We start from the raw sequence: 21,730 nt of genomic DNA, 5'->3' as shown, positions 1-21,730 counted from the left end.
CCTGCCCCACAAGGGTGTGGGAGGGAGAACCGTGAGCCCGAGAAGAGGACCGGGAATTCATGGGGAGAACCGGGACCCTGGGGATAAACGGGAGCCCGAGGAGAGCCGGGAACCTGAGGGGAAAACTGAGAGCCGGAGGAGCCCCGGGAGCCGCGGAGCGCCCCCCTCACCCTCGCCAGACGCGCAGGGGGGCGCGCGCGCCCGCCCGGCTCCGTGACGTCAGGGGCGAGGGGCGGGGCGGAGCGGGGGCGCGGCCGGGCGCGCGCCTTTGTTGTGGGCGGCAGGTTCCCGGGCCGCGAGCGCGCGCGCGCGCCGCGGGGCGGGGCCGGGCCGGGCCGGGTGCGCGCGGCGCGGGGGGCGTGTCCTCGCGCGGGCCCGCGGGGTCAGTCGGAGCGCGGCGCCGAGCGGAGCGGAGCGGGAGGGACACAGTCGGGACACAGCGACAGCAGCCGCACCGGAGAGACCGCACGATGATAAACACCCAGGACAGGTGTGCAGCGCGCTCCCCGCTCTCTCTCGCTCCACAGCGCGGCGGCGGCGGCGGCGGCGGGCGGGCCCGGGGTGCGGGCGGGCGCTGAGGCGGCGAGGAGGCCCCGGGACGTGGGGAGGTCGCTCCGCCTTTCCCCGCTTAAAATCCCCATCGAGGCGTTGCTTCCCCCTGCAGGAGCCCCCCGGGTAGTGGGTCTGGGCTCGCCAGGGCCTGAGCCCCTCTGGCTGAGCAGCCCTCGGCCCTTGGAGCGCTCCCTCCCCGCGCCTCTCCCTGCCTGGAGGAAGGTGGCTTTTCCAGGCGGGTTGCGCGTCAGCAGGCACGAACTTGCAGGATCCTTCTCAGCTGACCGATTTATCTTGTGTGTCTCTTCCTTGTTTAGAGTCCCCAGAGTGTCATTTTCTGCACCTCTGTCGCCGATAAGAGCCCAGAGGATGCGTATCGAGCAGCTTCGGTTCTTGTCCGTTGCCTGTGTGGGTGATGCTTGAGCTGTGCTGTGTTCATCACATGGTTATCTGCAATTTACTCCTCAAATTTGGCTTCTGGATATGTATCTCGCAATAGGAATAATAATAATTATTATTCTAGTGCAGCTACATCTCCAGAGCCTGTCCTGGAAGGGGAAGAAAGGAAAACAAACAAAGCAGTCATTTCTTCAAAGTCAGGGGGCTCTGTGGATTCTTCCATCTGGTCTAAGTGTTCAAAACTAAGAAGACCCCTAAAACACAAGGAAACGTGATGATTTCAGCTCCTGATGTGCTGCTGGTGGTTTCAGCCTGGCTCTACGTGCCAGGGCTGCCTAGGAGCAGTGATGATGGGGTTCTGAAGTTGCTGAGCTGCCCTTTGCATTTTAGCAGGGACGGGGCACGGGATTGGGATTGCTGGGAGTTTAGTGAGTTAAAATTACACCCGAAGGATGAGAGCATAACATCGATTTCCAGCTCCCCTTTCAGGCAGGGCACAGATGAGCAATTTATACTGAGGAGTTTATCCACGGAAAGGCCTTGGTGATCCAAATGCATCTTAATTTCAACCAAGCTGCAGGAAAGCAACTTCTCCAAGGACAGACGTCAGAAGGGAGCACAAGCCTAACTTTTAAGCTATAAACAGGCCTCAGGGAGAATTGCCGTTTGCGCAGGGATGGATGAAGGGATCAGACATTGTTGGGTGTTTGCATGAATTTCTTTCCTGGAGCCGAATCACAGCTGGAGAAAGCAAAAGCCTTTTTAATCTGTGCCTCACACATACTCTCTTCTCTGAGGGTGCTGCTCTCAGAACTCTAATCCTTGGGGAGATTAGTGCTGGTGTGCAGGGACCCTGATTTTAGGCGGGGGGTGGTAGTGAAGGTGTGCAGATTTGGGCCAGAGATGTGCAGGCAGCAGCTGAACGGGGCTGATGTTTTGACTTCTGCATGTGCCAGAGGAAGTGAAACCGGGAAGTGTCTTTGGCTGTTTTTCGTGAAAACTGCCTCTCTGTTTCAATTTTTTTTTTTTTTCCCCCCACAACTCCACTTCATTATCCAGTTTCTCGATTCCTTGGCTGCAAGTTAGAAAGAGCTATCAATAGTACATTGTTGGCTGGAGGGTGGAGGGAGGAGGGAAGGGAATAACAAAGCTGCCAACAGCTTTCGGGGGTGGGGACAGCACAAAGTGCTTTGTCATCCTCTCGACATCCACTACTACTGAACACACACTGGCCCATTGATAGCCCCAGGCACACCGGGGAGCACAGAACACACTGCTTTGCTACCAGACATCTCCTGGTGTATTTAAACTGGCTTTTCTCCAAGAGGTGCCTGCTCTAGAACATGGGAATGCTGCCCCAGAGCCCCGTCTAGCAAACCTGGGGGAGGGAATATGTGGAGGAAGAATAGTAGTGTTTCCTGTAGAAAGATGGTTTTGGTGGTAGGTGGTAAGCGGAGATCCGTGGTGAATTGTGCGTTTGTGAGTTATGTTTTTTGGCACTCAGAAATGCCGAATTGTAGTAGTTTGTTTGCACAAGGCCAGGTTGGATGGGGCTTGGAGCAACCTGGTGTAGTGGAAGGTGTTTTTGCCTATGGCAGGGGGTGGGACAGGATGGGTTTTAAGGCCCCTCCCGGCCCAAACCAGCCTGATTCCATATTTCTAGGTATCTCAGGTGGTTCTGACAGTGCGGCTCTCTATTTGGTGTTTGGATGCTTAAACCTGTCTGCCTTGTGGAGAGGGATTAGAGTGGAAAAACACTGCATGGAGAACACCTTCAAGTAAGATGTTTCAGGACAGGCGGTGGTTGTCGGAACAGCTGCAGAATTTATCCACTTTAGCCTCATTCCTCGCTCCGTGCTCGTGAGAACCCTCCCTCACCACATTGTTTTGGTGGTGCTTCCATAGCTTTGTGCTATGTGTGTTTCATAATGGGAGCACTGGAGGACTCTTTTCCTTGCATGGCTTTTGCAGACTGCTAGAGGAACATTGCTGGGTATCAGCACAAAGCTTTTGTGGTGCTGAGAGAGGAACCAAGGCTCCAGAAGTACTTTGCTTTGATGAGCTTCCTTAAATCCAGAGCAGGTATTAAAGCCTGTGTCCAAAGCGATTGTGGAAGACTGTGTGTAGGACTTCCAAACAAACTTGGAAACTGCAAGGGAAATGTGTTTTCTTGCTGTTCAAAGTTGCTCTGAGGGGTGAATTTGTAATCTTTAGAGTTGGGATGGAGGATGCTTGCATGGTGCTTCATGTGTATGTGAAAATGTTGCTGTGGACGTTGTGGAGCATATTGAAGAACCAACCCTTTCACTTCTGGGTTTGAAAATGTGAAACTTAAACCTTCTCCTCCTGGGCCCTGTTGATCTATTTGTAGGTATTTGTCTCTAGAAAATGTGCACTCATCTGGTCATGTGTTCCCAGCCATCTGTTCCTGGCAGCCTTCCAGGTCTCTCTTATTAGCATGAGGTTGCTCAGCACTCCGGGTTCCTGGCTCTAACCCCTCCTCCATCCCTAACAAAACACACTGGGTTCTGGTGCCACTGGGGCAGTGGGTGGTTTTAGTGTTGACATCTGGGTGCTGTGGAGAAGCAAGGATACGAATGATTTGGGGTTTGAGAAGCTGGAGCCTCCAAAAGGTGATCCCTGCTAATGTAATATGGTGTTCTCTCTCTTTTTCTTGCAGTAGTATTTTACCTTTGAGTAACTGTCCCCAGTTGCAGTGCTGCAGGCACATTGTTCCAGGGCCTCTGTGGTGCTCCTGATGCCCCTCACCCACTGTCGAAGATCCCCGGTGGGCGAGGGGGTGGCAGGGATCCTTCTCTTTCAGCTCTGATATATAAGGTGAGAAAGATTTAACTTCTAAACATTGACCTGTACCTGTGTTACAACTGTGTTCAGTTCCTTTCACAGTCTGATGGGAATAAATGCAATGAACTCCAAGATAATAAGTGGGAGAACAGGTAATTTTCCAGGGACTGAGCTGCAGATAGGTCTCTCCTTCTTTAATACCACCTGTTTATTAAGAAATGAAAGACCATTGTGCAGCACATCATTCACTGGCCTGTCTGCAGAGGCCTGCTGCAACTATTTTACACGGAGCCTGCATTATCAAAATGTGAAAGGGCGTCTGAAATGTCTTGCAGAGAGAGGAAGCAAGAAGCAGAAAGGTGAAATGCAGCAAGGGAGGGGTTGATAAGCTCCCTCCTGTGCCCTGCTCCAGAAGGTGTTGCTGTCAGGGCCTGGGAGCTGCCTGAACCAAGGTGCAAATGGGAGAGGCAGCCATCCAGCTCCCCCCTCACAGGGCTGTTTCTAGAACATGAGCACAGGCAGGGCAAGATCAAGAAGGGTTTCTGTCTGCAGACTTGCAGCTGTCTCATTTTATGTTCCTCTTCATTCCATGGGACCTTTCCTTTCAAATGAGGAGACCTGGCTGCTCCTTCATGTAGAGTAATTGGCATTTGTGTGACCTGGCTCACATCTGTCTCCTTTCTGGGACAAGGGCTGCTCTTTCATTTAGATGAGGCAGACTGAATTTATGCTCACCTTGCAAATTTGTCTGTTGAGCCAGGGGTGTTGTCAATGGTGCTAGACCTGATTTTTAATTAACCTGTGCACGGCACACAGATGTTACCTGATGAAAAGATACAGACCCTTTTGGGCCACAGCTCCCAGGGTCTCCTCCTGGAGTTCCTGAGAGAATCACAGACCTCATGGTTGCTTTCAGAATTTCCTTTGGTGAGTTTCCAGCACTTTACTCACTTGCTTCCCTTGCCAAATGTCAACCTCTGAGTCTCCAGTGACAAGGTCCCATCAGTTTAATGCTTGAGGTGAATAGCCACAGATGTTTGGGGGGCACAAACTGCAGAGAAGCAGCACAGTGGGCTTCCTGTCACAGAAAGAAGATATAAAAATAGCTTCAAGAGGGCTCTGGACAAGTAATGAATTCCTTCTGGGTGGGAAATAGGACCCTGCAGCTGGAACTCCTGCCAGCCAGCTTTGCCAAGCTTTGTGTATACACTAGGCAAGGCCCAGAGGCAGAAAATGGCTCAGCATGGAGGAGAAAGGTGGAGGGAATCATGATTTGTAGACTTTGGAATGTTTGATTCCAGTACAGCCCTGAATTTGCACAGATTTGGGCAGTGGTGTGTAGGCAGAGGGGATGTCATCCAGATAGCTGCATCCCAGAAATGTGGATGGAATTCCTCCTGGATTTATTGCTTGACGAAACTAGCAGAAGCTGTCAGAAAATCAGCCCCTTCTGTAACAAAAAATGATGGAATAATTTAGGTTGGAAAAAACCCTTTAAGGACATTGAGTCCAAGTGTTCTGCCAGCACTACCCGTGTTCACCACTAACCCATGTCCCCAGGTGCCAAATCCACAGGGCTTTTAAACCCCTCCATTCTCCATTTCTCAGGGCAGCCTCTGCCATGGCTGGACAGTCCTTTCAGTGAAAACATTTTCCCTAATATCCAACCTCCCCTGGCCTGGAAATGGTTGAGGTAATTTACTCTCATCCCATCCCTTGTTCCCTGGGAGCAGAGCATGACTCCCACCTGGTTGCACTCTCCTGTCAAGGAGTTGTAGAGAGCAAGAAAGTCCCCCATGAACCTCCTTTTCTCCAGGCTGAGCCCCTCCAGCTGCTCCTCATCAGACTTGTGCTCCAGATCCTTCCCCAACTCTGTTCCCTTCTCTGGGTATGCTCCAGCGGTGCAGAACTGACCCCAGGGTTTGAGGTGCATCAGACCTTGGAGTGGTTACAGGGTTGTGTTCTGCCCCCTCAGTTGCCTTTTCAGTCTGGCAGTGCTGTAGCTACAGCAGCTGAACTTTGCAGCCAGCGACCACCAGCATGACCTCAAAAGGCATCTGGATCTGAAAGCTTAAGTCCTTTTTCCAGCTGTATCAGCTGTTCCAGTCCAAGGGATGACCTTTCTGAACACACCTGCCTCTGCCAGCGCATGCAGCACTGCTATAAATTTGGGATCCCTGTAAGTGTTGGCATTTTTGTGTAAAGAGACTTAAAGCTCAGCCCTCCATCCAGGGAGCTTTGCTGGAGCTGCGAATGCCACAGCAACTGGTGTGGGTGCTGTGCAGCTGAGATGTGCCCTGGCACGCAGACTTGGCAGGAGGCTGCAGGTGCTTCCACAGCTTTCTCCAGCCACTTAGCCAGGGTGGATCATAACATTCTTCCTTCTGACCCTGCCAACACACCAGGGCCTCCCCCCATCCTTCCTGGGACATCTGAGGAGCAGAGCAGGGCTAGAGGATCTTGTGCTCGATGAAGTGGAACCAAGTGGAAGTTGGTCCTTGCAGCTTTGTGTTGCTGAAATGGGGCTGGAGGACTGGGGAGCTCATGAAATTCAGTCTGGTGGCAGGGATCTTTGTCCACAGGAACGTGGCAGAGGGATTTTGGGTGGGGATTTTTCCAGGGCGAACTAAAACTGAGTGCTTGTTGTGTAAACAGGATTTTGTTTTGAGCAGCTTTTATAGAATTTTGGGCTGCTGTTGCTGCTTCACAGGAGCAGCCCACAGAGCCTTTCTCTTCCCTTCCCTAGGCATCTCTGTTTGGATGCCTAGAAATAGTGTCAGCTGCCCCAGCCAGGCAGTGTAAATGTAATTCCCACTCAACTGGGGGAACTGGTTCTGCTGATCCCTGTGGTGGTGCTGCCTTTGGCTCCTGGGCTGCCACAGGAGGGGTTTCAGTGGAACAACCTCACTAGGTTTAGAGCACTGGACATAACTTCTGGTGACAACGAAGTTCTGAACCAGATGTCTCAGAATGCTTTTCCCCTTCCTATGGCAGTGCTGGTCCTCCCACTCAAAGGCACACCTCCCATGTGTAAAACCCAGCCTGCTTTCCTTACCTTCCTCACCCAGTTTTAGTTTTGTGAGCATGGGAAAAGCATGATCTGTGAGCTTTTCTGGAGAGAAGGGTGTTTTCTGGAACAGAAACACTATCTGCACTGAAACAACAACTGTGAAGGGTCCTGTAAAATTGCTGCTGAATGATATGCACATAAGACCCTGGGATGTATTTCTTTTAAGAACCCCTGTATTCAGCCCTGCTTCTCTCTCCTGGTTCCATCACAACCACAGCTTGTCCTCACTGGAGCAGCTCTCAGTGCATTTCTTGGTGCACTCAGCCACTCAGACTTCCTTCAAACTCGATGAATAAACTTGTTTCCTACAGGATATTTATTCTGGTGAAGTGTAAACTTGTTTTTTAGCTCAGCTTTGTGAGCTCTCAATGAAAGGCAGCTTCCTCTGCTTGGCTTTCAGAGGCCAAGCCACTCCCAATTTGCACATGGTATTGCTTTGTCACCAATGTGAATGTCCTCAGAGGCTTCTCTGTCTTACAGTAGTCAAACCAAGGGGCATCTATTTTAAGACAGGAGGTAATAGGAATTAAAGCACTGGGATAGTAGCTTGAGGAGCTTGAAAGGAGTTTGCTGAATTACTTGCCCTGTTCAAATAAAATACCTGGAGGCTGGACAGCTGCTCACCCAATGATGCAGTGGAGTAAGCCACTGCCCACCCACCTGCTGTGCAGGGAGACCTGGCTCTCCAGGTGCTCTCATGACTTTGGGTGTCTGCTTTACTTCTGCCCTTGAAAGCTGTGCAGGTGGGTGTGAATGTGAGGGACAGGGACATATGAGCTGTCACCAAGCACCGGGGACAGTTCAGCTTCACTGCAGTACCAGCATTTAACTCAGGGCTCTGCTTTTTTCGCTGGGGCTTGTGTCACTGAAACATGGAAATCATTCCTGGGCAAGCCAAGTGCCTGCAGGAATTGTCTAAAGGAATGGAGCTTTAGCCACTGAATTGTTTTCTAGGAACTGCTGAGCTGATCTCAAGTAATCTGCATGCTTGGCATCCCCATGGGGCAGGACTGGGGAAGGATGTGTATGTTTGTGGTCTCTAGAGAAGACCTTCTCACAAGCTTCAGATCTGCTCCTGAATTTCCCTGTACTCTGTTTTTTTTTCCCTTACCACCAGGAGGCAAACCATTGGTTATAGAATCTGGGAAGGCAATTTGTGGTCATTCCTGGAACAGAGTGTGTTGGAGATGGGCGAGGCACTGAAACTGGTTGGGCTGTGGCAGCAGAATCTGTGTTGGGTCCAGTTGTGTTCTTGGAAGGGCAGTTCATGAAGCACCATCACATGTGGCTTGGAGCCTGCGGTGAGGGAGTGGAGTCTTCTACTCATAAATTTAGTATTATATTAATATATAAAACTACATTAACAGGAAAACATGGCTAGAAATCACTCTGAGGGCTGAGAACTGTGTGATGTGTCACTGAGCCAGCAAAAGGGGAAGGGAAAAGCATAATCCTCCCCTCAGTAAAACCCTAAGACCATTTATTTGCATTTGCTTTTTCCAGTTGTCCCCTGGCTGTTCAGGACTTTACATTTTTCATTTTCCCAGGATGAGAAGATCACTGTTAGCCAAGATGTCCCAGTGCACGAAGGGAAGCCTCACACTGTCCACTTCCAGTACAAGGTCACAGAGGTGAAGACTTCCTCCTGGGATGCAGTGCTCTCAAACCAGAGCCTCTTTGTGGAAATCCCTGATGGATTATTAGCTGATGGAAGCAAAGAAGGGTAAGTTCTGGATCCCAAAGGGGCAGCCATGGCTCCTGGGAGGGAGGACTTTGCTTACATAGGTGACTGTGTACGGACATCCCATCCCTGGAAGTGTTCCAGCCAGGTTGAATGGGGCTTGGAGCAATGTGATCTAGTGGCAAGTATACCTTGGAACGAGGTATGAGTTGGAATGAGATGAGTTTTAAGGTCCCTTCCAAACCAAACCATCCTGGGATTCCATGCTGTGTGTGGGGGAAATGGGCTGTGCAATGTCCCTGATCTGCAGAGTCCCCCATAGGAATATTTTTCCCCAGTGATATTCCAGACAAATTACCATTTTTTGAGTCCCAACACTAATGAAAAACAAGCAATAAATGAGCAAAGTGAATCTTTGTGTTCTTAGGTATAGAAAGCCAATGAGATTTTCTCTGATATTATTTTATTAAGCCTATCTTGGCAGATTTTCCTCTCTTTCAGGGAACTAAAAACCCCTCCATCCTATTGATGCTCTCCTCATCGGTAGGTGGGTCGGCTCTTGGAGCATTGCTGCCCTGGCGCCAGGCTCTGCCAGGAGCTCTGATTTTTCTCTTGGCAGAATCCAGTCATGTTTTGTCCAGACAGTTCTGCTATGGGAAGTTTGTGTAAACGCAGCTTCCAGAGGAGCTCCTTCCTGCCAAGTGCTGTGCCAGAGGTCTCTGCTTCAGTGTAGATGTGGCTTTGCTAGATTCCTCTGTAGAGCAATCAGCTCCTCCTCAATCTCCAAGTAGGCTTCATCCCTTAGTGACACGAGCTAATTAAGGAAAAACCCATGGCTGGGCACCTTCAGGAAGTGGCAGTGTTGTTACTGTCTCACACTTGTCTCATTTGATTCTGAGTCCAGATAAATGTATGTGTAGTTTCTCCAGTTCGCCCATAAATCTCTGGGCTCTCCCTGGAATGGGTCCTTCTGGGATGGGATTTATTTGATAATGTCATTGTGACTTAAAGTGCAATTTTGTCAGGTTATTTTTAGCTGGGTGAAACAGCCAAGGAGAGGCCAGAGGCCATAATTAAAGTGGTTCATTAACATATTAACAGAACCCTTGCAAGTTTAATCTCCTGCACTGCGCTGACAGCTGGTTACTGAGATGTGGAGTGAAGGCCTGTTTGTCACTGCTCTGTCAGCACCAGTGCTTCCAAGTGATAGCACTTGATCGGTGTGCCACCCTGGAGGCTTGCAGAGGGGTTACTGCAGCACCACTTGCATCAAGAGGTGGCAGAAATAATCCAGCTGGAAAGGCAGGAAGCAAGGATTCAGGGATTAGCAGCTGTGCCATCCAGCCAATGTGCTCAGGAAATGGCTTTGCTTGTGCACACATTCTCTGGGGATGGTTTGTTCTCCTTTTCTGCCTGCCATGAGCTTGGTTCTGGGCAGTTTTCCTTTCCAAAAAGTACAGAACTCCCAGATCCCCCATGTGCATTGCCAGGGAATGCAGCCTGGCCGGGGAGCAGCTGTGATATTCTGCTTCCTGCCTACGAAGGCTTCAGTCCCAGAGCACCACGGGTGGGGAGGGTGTTTGTGGCTGTGAGGACAGGAACTGATCCTGACTCGGAGCAAGGACAGCTCTTGAATCTGCAGGGCAGGAAGCCCATTGTTTCAGCACCCATTGTTTGCTGGAAGGGGGCTGTAAACAACCTTTGTGTCTGAAAACATCCAAACAGTTGATAATTCGATAATGCTCAGAGGCTTCCTCAGGACAGGACTTCTCAGAGCTGATGTCCTTTTGTCTTACCCCTCCTTGGCAGGTTGTCAGCACTGCTGGAGTTTGCTGAAGAAAAAATGAAAGTCAACTATGTCTTCGTCTGCTTCAGAAAAAGCAGAGAAGATCGAGGTGAGGGCTGGCCCCCGCTCGGGATTGCTCCTGACATCCCACACGGTGCTGCTGAAGCTGTAAAGAACTAGTCCCAGGGCAAGACTCACAGGAACCTCCTAGTGCAAGGATCGTTATGTGCATAATTCTTATGGGAATAGTTTCTTGTAGAGGAAATAAGCACTTTCTGAAAGGTAAAGGAGTGTTGTGGTTTCTCCAGATCTGCTGGATAGGGCTTGGAGCAACCTAGTCTAGTGGAAGTTGTTCCAGCCCATGGCAGTGGGGCGGAACTCAATGAGCTTTAAGGTCCCTTTCAGCCCAAACCAGTCTGGGATTCCATGGGATTCCATTCATCTGCTTTGCTGCCCTGCCATTAAATACTCTGGTGCAAAAAGCTGCTCCTAAATGATTTGGGGCAATTTTCTCATTTAGTGTCATTTAATATTCCCCTTTTGGTAAGCAGTGAAGTCTCTGTTTGGCACCAGGCTGCTGTGATATGGAAGGTGAAACTAGGGAGGAGTTTATTAGATGCAAAACAAGCACTTAGAGCCTGTTGCCCTGAAATTCATCAGCTTTTTAAAGATCTCCTGGCACTTCTGTCCTTTCCAGGCTTACAGGTAATCCTGGCCATGGCTCGAGATGCTTGTGGCTTTGGGGGCTGCATTAGGATCTAAAGATAGACCAGCTGGGTGAGGGATTACAAGCCAGGGGGCTGGGGGATGTACCAGGCTGGGATCTTGTCATTCTAAATCCCACCAGAGCCACGCTGTAGCCTAGTAATTCCAGCCCCAGTTCTAATTTAACTCCACAGCTTCATGAGCTGTCCCAGCTTCTCCGAAACTGAAGGGCCTTAGTAAAGCTTAGCTGAGCCCAGGAAGATGTCATCATCCCTCATTACCATGCCTGGAATAATTTCCAAATCAAGTCCTTTTATGTCACCACTAGCACCGGTTTCGTAGGTGGCCCCTGCGGAGGCTGGGGACAGAGGACAGCCGGTGCCAGGGGGTGTTGGTAGGAGATCCCGAGTGGATCCAGGTCCTTGTCTATGCAGCTGAAATTCAGTGCTGCCAGAAAGTATCTTCAGGAGCTCTCTGCATGGTCACTCAGTGTCCTGGAGCTGATTGCCCGAGGGTACCATAGGGATGGGATTCTGCACGAGGGTGCCACAGGTCACAGGCCAGCCATGTCATGCTTCAGGGACACAGGCGTGGTGCCACAGAACCGTATCTGTCTGGGCTGGCCCCACTCTGAATTCCCACATGCAACCCCAAGTGGCTTTCCTGCGGTCCCACCCCGACCTGTGCAGAGCTCCAGCACCTCCTTGTGGAGACAGCAAATGTCTACCTCGTCCCAAAGCAGATTCGTGTTCACTGCTGTCTCCTCTCTCACCACTCAAGGGTGCTGCGTCAGGACAAAACCTATGGCACGGCCACATGCATCCTGGAAAGCAGCAATATGCAGCTGCTGCAGGCAGACAACCAACCACTGCCGTTTCTCACAGGGGATAGAAGCAGCATTGCAGGAGAAACATGGACAAAGCTGCTCAGCTAAAACCCCTTCACACTTAGGAGTAGCTGCGATGAGCACAAAAACCCCTGCTGGAGAGAGCTGTGCTTCTCTGCAGAGGAAGCTGGATGCACTCACAGGGGGTGTCCCATGCACTTTGATACTGATGGCTCAAGGGAGAGGTGTAAAGAGGATTATTCCTGGTAGTAACAGATCTCCTTCTCTTTGGTAGCTCCACTCCTGAAGACATTCAGCTTCTTGGGCTTTGAGATCGTGCGGCCTGGCCATCCCGCTGTCCCTTCGCGGCCAGATGTGATGTTCATGGTGTACCCCCTGGATCAGAGCTCTTCCTCCGATGAAGAATAGCTGCAGAAGGGAGCTCCAGTGGCACCCTAACATGCTGTGGAGGGGAGAGAGGACCACCTCCTTTCCCAAGGAGAGGGAAGCAGAGCTTCTGTTGAACTGCAGGCGCATTTCTCATTGTTAGATTGGGCTGTGTATCTCCAGAGTTGACTCTCATTGAAACATGTTGCCTAGAGAACTATCTATCACACATGTAATCATCACTAGGAGAAGGAAGATGTTTATGAACTGGCACAGGAGCTCTTCTCATGCAGCTGCATGGTGTGGGAGCCCCGAGGTTGGTACCACCTTTGGGACTCCTCCGAACCCCCACTGGTGCCTCCTGCCTGCCCAGCATGGGCTCAGCTGGAACATGACCCATTCATTTCCCACTCAAGACCTTAAAAACAGCCTGGCTTGGTGTGGGGCACATGCAGGAGATGCTCAAGTTTATCCTTTAACACTACATTAAACCCCCATGCATCTCCACTCCAATGCTGGTTTAACTGGCCTAACTTTTTTTTTTTTTTGAAACTTCTTGCTCTTCTAGCTTTTGTTTTATGCAGTCTTAACCCTGTTCCACGTTCCCACTACACTATCACAGCATTCAATAAAAGGGGCATTCAGATCAATTTCACACACCTGGGGCTGTTTATTTGGGAGGAACAATTTCCTGACCTGCACTGTGATTTTTGGGATGGTCCAAAGAGACAAGAGAAGCTCATGCCTTTACCCTCCACCCCAGGATGGATTTGGAACAACCCCAAGCCTTCACCTCTGTTCCTGCTCCCCTTCCCACAGGGATGAGCTCAAGCCTTGAGATGCCACCACTGGCTGTATCTGAACAAAGGGGTTGTGTGGGGGCAGGTGCTGACAGTAGGTCATGGCTTAGTCCAGCCCTGTCCAATACCAGAGGAGATGCCCTGCACTGTGGTACTGTATCCTGGCTGGCTCACTCTGACAGGCCCCAGGGAAGGGGGATGTACTCCAGGGCTGTGTCCTCAGCTCTTCCTGGCCTGGCTCCTTGTGGGATTGTTTCTGTTGTGCTTTTGCCCTTCGACAGATGATTCTGTTGAAAGCTGGACCCGAGTAATTTCTTACCCACCATGGTGAGTGTTTGGTTTGGGAGAGGCTGGGATCTGAGTGTGCGTGAATAATTTTGGGTCTCTTTTTGCCCTCCTTCACTTCCATAAAACCAAGAGGGAAAGGAGCTGTGCTCCCTCCAGCAGGGCATTAGACCCTCTTATCAGTTTAAAATCAAATGGGCTGTCCTCTGAAAGAGGAGCCCTCAGGAATGGGTGTTCCCTGGCTAAAACTGCTGAATGCTGCTTCTGGCTCGAGAAGGGTGCAGTTTTATCCCTTCTTGTAGCTGAAGCTGCCTCTACTCTGGCCTGAGACTGGCAGGTTCCTCCTGGGTGTCCCTGCATGTGCCAGTGGCCAGCTGCTACCCCATGGTGCCCCAGGCTGGCACGTCCCAGCTTATGGTATGGAAACCACTTTGTTTACTAGTAAAATTGACTGGTAAAGTGCAGGATTCTGGTCAGTGTAGGAGCTGGAGTGAGGCTGATCTGAGCTCTTTATTGTGCTGGAGATAGGAGGCTGTGCCACTGCATGTGCTTCTCCATTTCAAATCATTTGCCCTGCCTCAAGTAAGGGAGGGCAAATGTGGATTTCTCAGATCACCAGATGCCTTCCAAAACACCTTCTGGAAAATCCGGAAGGTGCCTCCGATGTCCCTGGGTGCTGCCTCCCACGTGGACCACCTCCATGGCAAAGCTGGAGGAGCCAAACCCTGCCTCATGACCACCCTGTGCATCTAGTAACCTCCTCTACCCTTGGGCCATGGTGCAGGGCAGGGCTTTGGTGCCCAGGGTTCAATCCTGGGGAGTTCTGCCTCCAGTTAGCAGGTCTGAGTTCAGCTGCAGCACCCACTGGAGCCATGAGAGATGGGGCAGAGGCATATCCAGGAGCACAGGGCAGAAGCCTTGGATGAATGAGCACCAGAAGCCTTGTCAGATGCCCAAGATGGGGAAACCCCCTCTCCCATCCCCAAAAATAACTGGCCACAGGTTTTGGGGATAAAGGACCAGACTTGGGGCAACAGGAAGAAAAAGCAACCCTCACAGGTTTGTGATTGTCTCTTAAAAAGATTTATTCTCCCTCCTTGCCTAAATGTACAAAGGCAAGAAGAGTACAGTTTGTATATATATATATTTATATATATATATATAAAAAAAAAAAAAACAAGGAACTCGGTAATAATGTACACTTTACAGAAGGGCAGAGTCAGGAAGACTGAAATGAAACCCAACACAGCAACGCCAATGGAAACGAGCTATAAACACGAACGGTCTGACACCAGGGCTGGGGGTGGCCCCATGGGCAACAGCTGGCCCAGAGAACCTGGGAAATGTTGAAATGTCAAACCTCAAACCTATTCTGCATAAACTGTTGTTTCATTTAACACCTAAAGGGAAACTCAACTGGGACCCAACTGGGAAGGTGGAGAGCAGCCCCCCCAACCCCCTGTGATTGGCAGCAAAGCCTGTGACACCCCCCAACACTCCCAGGCACTTCCTCTGCGCTGCTGGAGGGCCCTGGCCATGCTGGGAGCCCGGCTGTGCCGAGATGGCCAAGGCTGGAGGTAGGAACAGCCAGTGGGATACTCCTCCACGGGTGGGATGCGGGGATCTCCAAGGCACCCCAACCCCACCAGTCCCTAGTGCCAGGGCTGTGTGTGGCTCTGTGATGGGTGTGGGGTGGGTCCATCAACCCACCCTGTCCCTGTGGAGTGTGCCAGGCCATGCGGCCCCGTCTCCTTCCAAACACAACATACAGTGGAAGAAAAATGAGTCAAACAACAAGAGCAGGCTGAGGCCACCATGCTGCCAGCACCTGAACCGGGGCTGAGAGCAGCCAGTGCCTCCTTTCCAACTGGGTACAGTGGGATGGGGAAGAAACGGGGAAAGAAAACAAAACCCAAAACAACAGCTTTCAAACAATTGCTTTTTACAGTATGTACAGAGCCCAGCAGGCAGAGCATCCCCGTACAGCAGCCTTCGAGGCCGGGTGGAACACGGACACGCACAACTGAGACTGATGGCCCCCATGTCCCCCAGCCAGGCCGTGGGAGGCAGGGGGAGAGCAGGGACGGCCCGGCCACTGCAGGGCCGAGGTAGAGTGTCGGCCTGGAGAGAGCCACTCTGGGGCTGGGGGCAGAGGACCAGAAAGCCCCTGTCCTCAGAGCTGGGGAGCAGCCAGGAGTGGGGACCATATTCCTCCAGGACCTGGAACCCCCAGCCCTGGCATGAGGCTGGAGCGGGGACCGGCGTGGTCCCACGTGCCTCTTGCAGAACCTAAGTGTGCTTGTTTCTTGCTGCGCCCTGCCTGCAGCCTGGGGAAGCCACCCTAAAAGCAAAAGGTGGATGAAAAGGGGAGACACAGCCCCCCACAGCAGGATGTGCTGCCCCAAGGTTGGGGGGCACTTGCCATGGTAGTGGGGCAGAGGAAAGGCTGGGATTTGCAGAGTTGCAGCTCAGAAACCAAAGCAAAAGCCACGGGCAGGAGCTTCAGGCAGGTCTGGACTGTGCATGGCCTGGGGGGCCCTGGCAGCCTGTGGGATGACAGACACAGCCCCCAGCTCTGTGCACCCTGCTGCCCCCAGCCCCAAGGAGCCCCAGCGCCCAACAGCAGAGGCAGCTTTGCTGAGGCTAAGGGCTTCCCCAGTGCCACTCTGGGGGCCACACTGGCCCCATGCTGGTGGCTTCCGCCCGCAGGCACAGAGTTGTGGCTGCTGTGGGGTGCAGGACCAGATGAGGGACTGGGAGAGCCCCACAGCTGCCTCCAGCCAGGCTGCCACGCACCTGCTTGGCTCATACCAGCCTCCTGACACCACCAAGGCTCTGTGAGCCAGTCCTTCCTTCCTTTCTTGAAACTGTGGCCACACAGCAGGCTCGGCCCCCATGTTTCAAGTCCCCCCCCGCCCCCAGTCCTGTCGTGAAGCAGCAGCTCACAGAGACATGGCAGGGTCCCAAATTCATCGAGAAACCTCAGTGCTTCTGTTTCCTCTTCATAGCAGGTGAGCCACCTCCACCCTGAGTGCTGGTGCTCAGTAGAATAAATATATCTGCAGGTACCAGCTCACCCACTCACCAAAGAGGGGTGGGGTGGGGAGTCAGTGTGTGTCCGACCAGGGGAGAAGACAGAGTCTGCCTCGGATCGTGGCAGGAACATCAAGCAGTACAATTAACACCATTCAACTGATGTCTAAAGGAGTCTCCAGCGCTTCTCCATGTGAGCCAGTCACATGTCTTGTACAGCCCAGCCATCCTGGTGTGTCATATCCTGCCACGACCCAAGGGCAAGTCAGCTCCCGTGAGCCCCAATGCCGTGGGCAAACCCGAAACCCTCGAGGGCATCCCATGAGCGCCCAGCCCGGCCGCCCATGTGGAGGTGCGGCAGGAGCAGAGCCTTACCGTTCTCACCTCCGGGGCGGTGGGTACAGGGAGGGAGCAGAGCCTTGCTGGCTGGCAACGATGGCTGTGGAGGAGAGACCTGGTGGGAGAGAAGGCGTCAGGAGCTGGTACACAGGGCTGGGCACCTTGGGGACACTGTGAGGGTCCCGTGACCCCAGGGCAGGTACAGCTCCCCACCCAGCCCAGCCCCGCTCTCACCTGTTGCATAGGGCAGGTTGTACTGCGCTGGCAGCAGCGAGTACCCGAGGTGGTGGTGGTGGTGATGCGTCGAGAGCAGGCGCTGGGAGGGCGACGTGCGGGGCCGGTCGCTGCTCCTCTCCCCAGCACCCGCTCCCCCGACACTGCTGCAGCTCCCGCCGCCCCCCACCACCCCACAGCCGCTGCGGTCCCGCTCCTGAGACGTCTTCTCACTTATCTGGAGAGGAGAAAGCAGACACATGCTGAGGGACATGAACAGTGACCCCAGGGCACACACCGGGATACTCCCTTTGCCCAAAACATTCCCGTGACGCTGATGGGAAGTGGGGTGTGATGGCCAAAAGCCATGTGGAGGACACAGGGCCTGTTTGAGGACAACTCTTTCCTCACTGTGTCCAAGCTCTGTCTCCCAGCTCAGCCCAGGAGGAGCCACGGGATGGAGACAGCCCCCACATCCCACCTTCCAGCTCCAGGGCTGAGGACAAGTGTCACCTGGTTGCTGCAGGACCTGGAGAAGCCCCAGCACTGGGGCACATTTGGCTGGTCCATTCCAAAAGATCTGTAATGCCGGAATCCATGGCTGCAGGTCTCCCACAGCAGCAGAAATAGCAAAACCGCACGGCAGCAAGCAGAGCTGCTCCCACCTCATTACAGGATCCAGGGACTATCCCACAGAGCTGGGCAAAGCCAGCGCCCTGCTGACCCTCACCGTGGGTGATTTGCTCTTGTAGTGGCTGGCATGCTGCTGCAGGATGTCCAGGGCCTTGGACTCTGAGCTGGATTTACAGCTCACGCTGGGGCTGGCTCGGGACTTGTCACTGTCGTCACTGCCGGACGCCTTGCTCCCATACGGAGAGAAGGAATAGCTGGAGGGTAGGTATGATCCTGAGGGAAGAACAGCAGTCAGGGCACCAGGACTATTCGGGCAGCACAGTGGGAGCATGTGGCTCTGCATGCGTGTGAGGATGTCCCACAGCCATCCCCCACCCTGAGAGCAGGGACAGCTGGGAACAGACACCCCTTGAAGTCCCCTGCTCCCTACCTGGGTAATTCTGCATCATGACGGTGGGCATGGCACGGTAGCTGGGGTGGTTGGGGTCATAGGACTGGCTGTAGGAGTAGCCGTGCATATACGGGATGTAGGACTGATGCTGCGTGAGGGGTGACGACACGGGAACGTGGACGCTGGGCCTGGGCTCCTTCCCCACCATGCGAGCCTCCTCAGTGGGGGTCAGCTTGCACTCGGAGCTGGTGCTCTCCTTCCCGTCCTCCTTGGACGAGGCTTCTTTGCTTCGATTTCTTTCTTCCTTCAACTTTCGGTCCCTCTCCTCTTTCCATCGCTCATCCTCTGTCTTGATGTCCGAATACTTTGCTGGGTACACGTAGGTCCACATGCGGGGCTCGGCTTCCTGCAAGAACAGCCAGCCATCAGAACAGCTGCCTCCCCCTGGTCCTGCCTGTCCTAAAACCAGCCTGCTTTTGGAGGAAACCGGCAAACCCCACTCCCCTTTCCTGGGATCTCCTTGGCCCATCTGTGGCCTCTGCTTCCCACAAGAACAGCCAACCACCAGAGCAGCTGTCTCCCCACAGACCCACCCTTCCCAAATCCAGGCTGGGTTTGGAGGAGACGGGCAAATCCCACTCCCCTTCCCTGGACACTCCTTAGCTCGTCCATTGGCCTCACAGCCCCACCGTTTTTCTGGCCCCAAGGGAATCTCATGGAGTCCCACCACAAGCAGAGGACAACATGTGTACTCTGAGGTGATGGCACCAGCAAAGTATGGTGAGTGGCTCCCTCCAGGAGCAAACCCAAGGCTGGGATGGCAGACAGGGCAGGGCATTACCTGTCTGTACCAGAGAACAGGGTCCACCTCCGCTTGCCGGCCACACTCGGAGCCAGCCTTTGTCTCAGCCGTCTCCTTCCCTAGGTGACCAGCCTCACTCAGCTTCACCTTGAGCCCCTCAGCAACCTGGCTGCTGGACAGTTTGGACGAGTCCTCCAGTTTGGGGATGATGACAGATTTGGCCATATCAGGACCTCCCTGCTCCTTAGGCTTGCTCAGGCCCGACTTGACAAGGTCCGTGAGGCTCGGGGCTTTGGTCAGTGTTGGGGGCATGGGTGGCTTCTGCTTCCATTCCTCTTTGAGTGCCGCCTCCCTCTCTTTCAAGCCCAGCTCTGCCTTCTTCTCCAGCCCTCGCTGCTGCTGCTGCTCCAGGCTCTGCCGCTGCTTCTGCTGTTCCTCGTACTGCTGGCGGTAGGCAGGGTTGGTGCTCAGCAGGTGGGTATGATAGCCCTGCTCGCTGTAGCCGTAGGGTGGCACGTAGGCATACTGGTTGTAGTAGAGGGACTGCATGTACATGTTGGGGCGCTGCTGGATGACCGAGGGCTGCTGGCTGGAGCCACTGCTGAGCTCTGCCTTCTTCTCCTCAGAGCCTTCACTCTTCACCTTCACCTCCGGGTTCTCCTGCTCCTCATCCTTCTTCAGCTTCAAGGTCTGTGTCTCGGCCGCAGACTGCCCACCAGGGTTCAGGGGTCCTGGGCTAGCCTGGGGGTAGCCAGGGGAATAGTAGGTTTCAAAGCCTTGGTAGAAGGGAGACTCTTTGCTCTGCGGTTGTGGTGGGAAAAGAGCTTTTTTGGCACTTTCCTTGACCAGCTGCTCTGGATCCTTCACCTTCACACTCTCCAGCTTGCCCTCCCCATCCTCCCCAGCATCAGAGATGTCTGAGTAGGCAGGGCTGTTGGTCTTCACTGAGCTGGCCTCTGCCCCATTCTGGGTGACAACATGCAGTGGGGTCAGGGGCTGGGCTGGATTGGTGTTCTCCAGCCTGCTGGCCCCGCCTATGGAGGGACTGGGTGCATTGTCAGTGAAGCTGTAGATTTTATCTGCCTCAGCCTTGATGCTGGCGAGCCGGCTCTGATGGGGATCAGATGAACCATTCAGCACCCCCTCACCTTTCATCCCCAGCTCGCTGGATTCACCCCGGAAAGGGCTCTTACCTTCCTCCGCTCTGCAGGCTTTGCCAGGAGTCAAAGGGTTTTCCACCTCTTTGGGCTCTTTCTTCTTCTTGTCTTTCTTCTTCTTCTCCTTGGAAGGGGTGAGGGTAGGGTTGACAGTGAAGGGCTCTCCCATCACTGTTGGCTTGGGCTGGATGGGTTTGAGCTGGGGGCTGTTGGGCATGGTCTGGACCACAGTTGTGGTGAGGCCAGTGGAAGAGCCAGGGCTGGCTGTGGTGAGCGTGGCAGTCTGGAAGGTGAAAATCGGCTGCGGGGGGATAGCTGGTGCAATGGGTCTGGCAGACTTCAAGCTTTTGGAAGGAATCTTCTCCTGTTTAGCACCAGAGGCCTTCTTTGACTTGTCCTTATCAATGCATCGCTTCTCCAGAGAGTCAAAGTCATCATTACTCGTTTCATCGGCCACCAAGGGACCATCCTCAGAGCCATCGTTGGACAGAGCACCCAGGTCTGTGTCTCCTTCCCCACCCACCTTCTTCTTGCAAGGGACCTTGGCACTGAACTTGCTGGATGGGGAGGGGCTGTGTGGCTCCATCAAACGCACCTTGGGGGTGGCCGAGCGAGCGGGCGAGAGGGAGCCCTTCTGTGTCCCGGTAGCACCGTTGCAGCTCCCAACATCAGCATGCAGGGAGGGCTCCTCGCCATATTCACTGTCCACATCTGCCTCTAGCTTGCTGTCGTCGTCCGTGTGTGCGTGGGCCTGGTGGTACTTCAGCCCATTGATATGCTTGTACTTCTTATTACAGTTGGGGTGGGGACAGTCGATGAGGATGGGAGAAGGGCAGTTGCGCTCCAGGACAGCTGGCTCCACCTTGACCGTGGCAGGTGGCACTGTGGCCGAGCCCATTGAGTTTGTGCGGATGCGCTTGCTGCCCTTGGAGTCCTCCGAGCTGGAGTTTAGATCCATGTCGGAGAGGGGTTTGCTCTTCCGTTTGGTGACAGAGGAGGGACTGGCCTTCACATCCTCGGTGGTGCCACCAGGCGGGGTGCGGTGGTCCGAGGAGTTCTGGCTGCCCCGGCGCCCCTTGCTGCTGGCTCCTGCCCGGGTCTTACTGCTGTTGCTGGTCCCCTTGCTGTCTGAGGCAGCGGCCGTCTCGTTGACTGGTGTGTTGCTGTTGGGGCGCATGCGCTTGCCCCTTCCCCGACCGTTGCGCATCTCCAGGTCACTGGTGGGAGAGTCACAGAACCTGCAGGGAGGAGGACACAGAGGTTTTAACAGAGAGATGGCTGTGCACAATGGGGACCCTCTTACTCCCCTCGCTACCAATCCGTGGACTTCTCCCCCTACTGAGGGATAAAGAGAAACCAGAGACGTCCCCCGGGATGTGCTAAACCATCTCCAGTCCTCAGGACAAGGGATGTGCAACTGTAGGGGCAAAGAGTCATGGAAGCAGTTGGGTTGGAGGAGATGCCAACCCCTATGGCAGCCCCAAGGGCACAAGGCAGAGTGTCCAGTACCATGGGGGCTATAGAGGGCCAGATCTGCCCTCGGTGCAGTAGCCCAACAGAGCCCCCCACCCGCTTACCGGGGAGGTGCCCAGTCATGCTGTGTGCAGTCCAGCAGAGTCCCCACGTACGTCTTGTTCCTCCAGGTGACATTGACCACCAGCATCCCTGCAAGGTGAGGGAAAAGGATCAGACACGGCCAGGTGTGATTCCATGGTGCTAGGAACCTGCTCCTTGAGACAGGCAGGATGAAGAGCTTAGCTCTAGGTTTGAAGGAGGGTAGACAACGGGTCATGGGCTCATAGAAGAGGTGAGACATTGGGCTCAGGGCTGGAGGGGCACCAAGATGGGACTTGGAGACTTCCAGCT

General features: G+C 53.6%; 2 protein-coding genes across 3 annotated transcripts in view; one reads left to right on the top strand and one right to left on the bottom strand.

Moving 5' to 3' along the window:
* Positions 1–470: 470 nt before the first annotated feature.
* Positions 471–12,861, top strand: OAZ2 (ornithine decarboxylase antizyme 2). Its single transcript, XM_062501305.1, is given in 6 exon segments — positions 471–490; positions 3,632–3,707; positions 3,709–3,789; positions 8,374–8,549; positions 10,317–10,402; positions 12,120–12,861. Coding segments are annotated over 6 exon segments (573 nt in total). The 3' UTR covers positions 12,254–12,861.
* A 1,238-nt stretch (positions 12,862–14,099) lies between these two features.
* The window catches only part of ZNF609 (zinc finger protein 609), a 51,144-nt gene continuing 43,513 nt past the window's right edge, over positions 14,100–21,730 (bottom strand). Inside the window, exons 3-9 of one of the 2 annotated variants that reach the window (XM_062501763.1) lie at positions 21,442–21,529; positions 18,747–21,102; positions 17,945–18,311; positions 17,612–17,787; positions 16,903–17,119; positions 16,705–16,783; positions 14,100–16,573 (exon numbers count right to left, since the gene is read on the bottom strand). In XM_062501763.1, coding sequence (XP_062357747.1) covers positions 16,710–16,783; positions 16,903–17,119; positions 17,612–17,787; positions 17,945–18,311; positions 18,747–21,102; positions 21,442–21,529 — 3,278 coding nt within the window. In that variant the 3' untranslated portion in view covers positions 14,100–16,573; positions 16,705–16,709. Of the gene's footprint in view, positions 16,784–16,902; positions 17,120–17,611; positions 17,788–17,944; positions 18,312–18,746; positions 21,103–21,441; positions 21,530–21,730 lie in introns of both variants that reach the window. The other variant, XM_062501762.1, reaches the window with a different exon arrangement.

Source organism: Cinclus cinclus, chromosome 13 (assembly GCF_963662255.1).
Source record: "Cinclus cinclus chromosome 13, bCinCin1.1, whole genome shotgun sequence".
Taxonomy (NCBI): Eukaryota; Metazoa; Chordata; class Aves; order Passeriformes; family Cinclidae; genus Cinclus; species Cinclus cinclus.
This window is presented reverse-complemented; position numbering and strand designations above follow the sequence as displayed.